Genomic DNA, 6,014 nt, shown 5'->3' with positions numbered 1-6,014 from the left:
AAACTGTTCACTTGAAATCTTGTATCTGAAAACCCTTTCTTTAATCACAGATTAAATAAAACCAGATACCTAGTGCATTTTCGAAAATTGTAAACACTATATTATGCTTGTACCTCTTAAATCAGTATGGCTAAGAAAGGAAAATTAAATTCGTCATGTTTTTGTTTATTGGTAATTTTTTACATAAAAATATGTTATCAAATATTTTTTCGTTTGATCGGTTTGTGAGTGTAGATGATGTTAAATGTTAACTAATTAGGTAGTAATTTTTCTCCATAAGTCTTTACTCCTCAGAGAGCGGAAAGAGAATCAATTTACTTGTTAAGGGACAGGAAAGATATGATATTTTAGAACAAAAAAAAAAAAAAAAAACCGGTATTGTCGATAGTAACTGACATATTTGCATTTGGGATAAAAATTTATTTCCTATTTTAAACAGTAAGAAATATAGAAAGTATAATAACATACGCAATGTGCGTATGTAGCATGACGGTACCTAACGCAAGTTATGTCATAATATTTATCGATCATATAGAGGTGTTTCATTGTTGAGTTGGAACGGGCGGAGCGAATCGTTACACAACGTGGCGATCAGTATTCAGCACAGAAAATGTGAGAGTGCGGCGTCGTGTCAACGGTTAAGTCTCGCTTGAAAATTAAAAAATCAATAAGTTCAAAATTTAGGTAAGTATGAAACTACTGTATACTAAAGTACCAAATATTTAATGCATAAACTTGGTTCACAGTACTTCAAGTTCTTTTGAATTTATAAAAATTATGAGTATTCAAATTTCTAAATTATACTGAGAATAAATTGTTGTTTGGTCTATATTTATAGTTTGATTCTTGTTTAGACAATAAGAACGATTGCTTATAATTCAAATAAATTGAGTATAACTGTATAATTATTTTAACCAAATACCAATATATTATATCTAGGTACAACATAAGTCGTGGACATATTAAATAAATATAAAACTTATATAATAATATCATATCATTTTTTGATAAATTAGTTTAATAATACCTATGACTATAAAAAAAAATTAATTTAATTTATTTTATGGTATGAGGCTGTATCAAAAGATAGTAATATCGTTATAATATACTTATTAAGTTAGGCTAGTATTCAACGTATAGGTACTTATCGTCTTGAATAATGTTCTTGTTTATCAGACATCACTTATCATTACATCTTATTAGGATATTTCCTTGTGATTAAGCGTCAGTAGATACTAAATAGTTGTAAATGAGTATGCAGTAGTGGTTTAATTATTAGTATGACCATAAACATTTATTATAGGTACTACACTATTGATTATTTTGGTTATTTTTTTAACTGAGACAAATATATAACATTTGCAAATGTAATTCTTGGTCGTAACAAACAAAAAATAGTTTAGAACTTCCAAAATACTTAACATTGAGGAGGAGCTTTATCTCATCAACAGATTATTCAAAGATAAAAATTAAAAAAACAATTTTTTTTTACAAATTTTTAAAATTGTATACATAGTTTGCTGTTTAAAAACTAAATGCTCATTTTGGTTTCATCTACAAAACTATAAAGAGAACATACAAATTGAAAAATTTTAATACTTTTTGAAATCATGAGGATCTTATGTAAACGTATTACCTTGTGTATAAAAGTTATGTATAATAATATGATATGTAGTTTTAAGATTTTAGTTTCTGTAAGATGTAAGAACAATAAAATTACTAAAGAACCTTGCATTCAATTTTCAAACCTTAAGTAAAAATGTTAAAAATGTTATGAACATAACTATAAAAAATAATGCTAGTTTTTACAATTTTGTTGATAATCTATCTTTAAATAATCATAAAGTAATAATGAGGATTATGAGAAATTGTTATAGTTTCTAATCCTTATCATAAGATTCAAGATGTTTGATTGACAATAACATTTGTAGAAAAAATAGCCTAGGTGTTAGCGATAATGTTTCTTGTACAAATGGTAATATATATATATTTTTTAAATAACTCTTTTAAAAGAGAAATATTATTTACATCAGCCCAATTCCATTTAAACTTTGGAATAAACATAGCGGTAATCTTTAAATCATCTGATTGAAACAATCTTTCAAGTCTACTGAAAAATAAGATCAATATATTTATAATATAATTATTTAAACATTAGTAATAAATTATTAACAACAATTAAAAAGCAGTTAAATCTTGGAATATACATTTTTATTTCTTTTCATTAAAATAATGTACCTAATTAATAGTGTTTAATCATATTCTAGTTATTCTACTTAAGAAATTTAAATAAATCTATTGCTGCTAGTACTGCTATAAAGTAAACTTGTAAAATTATTTTCAGTTTTAAATGTTGTCAAATTTTTGTGTTTTTTTTTTTTTTAATCTGGGAGGTAAATGTTTAAAATGTATAATTATGAAATTTGATATAAAAAAAGTGTTATAATTTCATATCAAAAATATTTTTACAGTCTTCATAAATATTGAAAGTAGTAATAAAACTATTAGAATTGTTAAGAATTGTTGAAAATTACATAATTACTATTTACTAAATTTAGTAGACACGGGAAAAAATATATTTAATTAGTTAACATTAAAAATTCAAATAATAATTCTAATAAAATATCTAAAAAAGTATCTTGTGTTTATTTTTCTATTAGAACATCAACTAATGGTATACAATATTTTAGTTGATTTCCTGTTTTTATATCATTCAAAGATTTTTTAATAGTGCAGAGTGTTTGTATGAGATAGCCAGTTGAAAAAATTTGATCATCCTAGAGTATATCTAATGATTTTTATATGGATTTACCATAATAAGACCTGTAAAAATAATTTACTAATATTAAAAAAAATACACATATGCTTCCAAATTTTTAAAGAAACTTTAAAAGTGTAAACGAACAAGCTTAAGAGTCTTGAAGTATACTTAAATTTTATAGATTTTCTACAAAATGTAGTTATAAAATTAAACTGTATAAGCCAGTTTTTATTTCACCATTTATTTTAATAAAAATTTAACAACTCAATTTATCTTAACTGCAAATTTTTTAATTCTGTGACACAAAATAGTAAATTTTAAATACATAATATTTATAATAATCTGATATAGGTTAGTACTTTTGCAATATTTGATCAAGAAATTTGTTTCAATTAAACATGGAATACGCTGGTCAATGCATGTTTGGACATATTTACTAATTTCCTATACTTTTACTATTATACAGCCCACTACTCTGTTATCATATTATTATTATTATTATTATCAGTCCATATGTCGTACGAAATATATTATATATTTTGTTGACTGTATCGTTCAGTGTTCAGTCATTTAACGGAAAACCATGTGTTCATTTATTATATAACATCAACATTTCGTTCACAACGGATAGGTTTATGTAAAATATTTTTGGTCCAAACAAGTCGGATTTCTCTATCCAAATACATCCGTTTTTATGTATACCTACCACGCGAAGTTATAATCATGTCAGCTAGAACATTAAGTAACAAATACAAACTCATAGTGAAGAAGAGTAATCATCTTTCCGCCGAAAACGTGTCGCACTTGAACTCTGATCAAGTGAGAGTTCAGTTAGAACTATTAGAACAAGCTTTTGAAATCTATAATAAAGAGTTTGAGCAATTGATGTCGACGATTGAGGATGAGAAGACTGAGACTCCTTTAGAAGGATTGGAAGAAGTAAGTGACATATATGCACAGACTAAATCCAACTTATTAACACACATAAATAGATCAGAAGAAAACATTAATCCAAAAACATCAACGCATGATAGTAATGCACATCAACTGATAAAACTTCCATCCATTAATATACCTACATTTGATGGCAAATTTGAAGAATGGTACTTTTACCGTGATCAATTTATGTCAATAGTTCATAATAATAAAACTATTGATGATGTGCATAGAATGTATTATTTGAAGACTAGTCTACAAGGACAAGCAGCTGAAGTGATCTCAACCTTATCGTCAACTGCTCTAAACTATGGAGAAGCATAGTCACTACTCAATAACTGGTATGATAATAAACGACTTATAGTACAAAAACATTTGCACTACTTATTATCCACAACCTGTCATTAATGGTGAATCGGTGAATGTTTTAATAAATCTGTTTGACGTAACTACAAAACATTTATCAGCTCTTAAGGTACTAGATCTTCCAGTTAATCATTGGGATGCAATTTTAGTATATATTGTATCGAATAGATTACCAAATAACATAAGGCAAACTTGGGAAATAGAAAGTTGTAAGTCAAATGAGTTGCCATCCTGACAGGATCTATATATGTTCATTGAAAACCGCATACATGCACTTGATATTGTACAGCTAAAAGTTAATGGTACTTTTAAAGGTAAACCAATTATACGGACTACTACACATGCTGCACTAACAAATGAAACTCGACAGGTCAGGGAAAGAAATCATGTCCGATATGTTCTAAAGGTTACCTATTCAATATATCAGTGTCAAACATTCATGCAAAAGCTACACTCAAGGATTGTAAAGCACTAGTTATTAAAGCAAAACTGTGTTTAAATTGTCCATGGTACTCTTATCATGCAAATCAATGTTCAAGCAGTAAGGTATGTAAGATATGTACATTAAAACATCATACTCTTTTTCATATAACGTCAAGACCATACATCACACCTCACTAATGATAAGACAACGTTTACAAACAAGGCATCTGACGGGCAAGAGGTTCAAGCTGTCTCGACAGAGATGACTAACAACGTTGTGGTTCATCATGGCACTACTCAATCAAAAACCACATCTACAATTTTATTAGCCACAGCCTTATTATATATACATGGTACTAATGGTCAGACAGAAATGTGTCGTGCGCTATTAGATTCTGGCTCCCAGTTTCACTTCATATCATCAGCACTGGCCAAACATCTACATTTGAAACGCCAGAAGCATAATGTAACCGTAGATGGTATCTCTAACACTACAAATAGTGTGAGGGAGATAACAAAATTTGACATTTCATTTTGTACCACATCAAAACAATACAAATTAAATGCTCTAGTTATACCTAAAATTACAACAAATTTACCTTCAAGTAAAATAGACATATCTGAATGGAAGTATATGAATAATTTACCTTTAGCTGACCCAACATTTTATAAACCAGAGGTAAAATTGATTTGTTAATTGGTGCTGAGTTATTTTTTAGGTTGCTGAAGACTGGTCATTCCTGCGAAACCAAAGGTTGGTTGGCCTACACTCCAGAACACTGAATTGGGATCAGAGACTAAAATATATATTTTTTCATATTACACACTTTATATTCAACTTAGAGTTACCGAGGAGGCCTCTTTCTTTTCTCTAACTTTTTTTAAAACAAGCATTCATTTTATTTTTAATATTACTTTCAATGACGTTATAGTATGCTCTACAGGCATGTCATCATTAGTATGGTTGTAATAAGATGTAGCTGGTTCAATTTTTTTTTTTTTTTTTTATATTAGCCATTTATGTAATATTAATATTTTAATATTGTAATACTTAATTTTTCAGAACTAATAATGAATAAAGTATAAACGTAAATTGATTAAATATTAATTAAAATAAAATCTTGAGTCATAGATTCATAGATCGTCGTTAACTGATAGTTATTACTTATTAGTTTAATCATAGATTATTTTATCATACACTAAATATAATTAATACTATACTGTAAGATTAATCAATAAAAATTCTAAAAAATAACAATATTCATGGATAATATAAGAAAGTAAACAAATAATCAAAATATTGATAATATAGATATTAGATGGTAAATAATATACATAAAATTCTTATCTATTTCCCAACAATAATTTTTCAATTAATGGAGAACAAACTGTAAAAAAAGTTACTAGTTATTACAGGCCATTACACACTTTTTAATTTCGTATTTCGTATATTACACAGTTGGCATTTCGTACTACACACAATTTTAGTCCCTGATTGGGATGGATTGTTGCTGGTGGTTGTGAACTA

At 27.1% G+C, this 6,014-nt stretch overlaps 1 protein-coding gene across 1 annotated transcript; it reads left to right on the top strand.

The window, feature by feature from the left end:
• Window positions 1–3,484: 3,484 nt before the first annotated feature.
• Window positions 3,485–4,021, top strand: LOC112604085. Its single transcript, XM_025352955.1, has one exon. It carries the CDS (start codon window positions 3,485–3,487, stop codon window positions 4,019–4,021), a length of 537 nt encoding a protein of 178 aa, XP_025208740.1.
• The last annotated feature ends 1,993 nt before the right edge of the window (window positions 4,022–6,014 follow it).

The sequence above is a fragment of the Melanaphis sacchari genome, unplaced genomic scaffold (assembly GCF_002803265.2).
Source record: "Melanaphis sacchari strain LSU unplaced genomic scaffold, SCAv2.0 Contig119_pilon_pilon, whole genome shotgun sequence".
Taxonomy (NCBI): domain Eukaryota; kingdom Metazoa; phylum Arthropoda; class Insecta; order Hemiptera; family Aphididae; genus Melanaphis; species Melanaphis sacchari.
The sequence above is the reverse complement of the archived record's forward strand: the minus strand, read 5'-3'. Positions and strand labels throughout refer to the sequence as shown.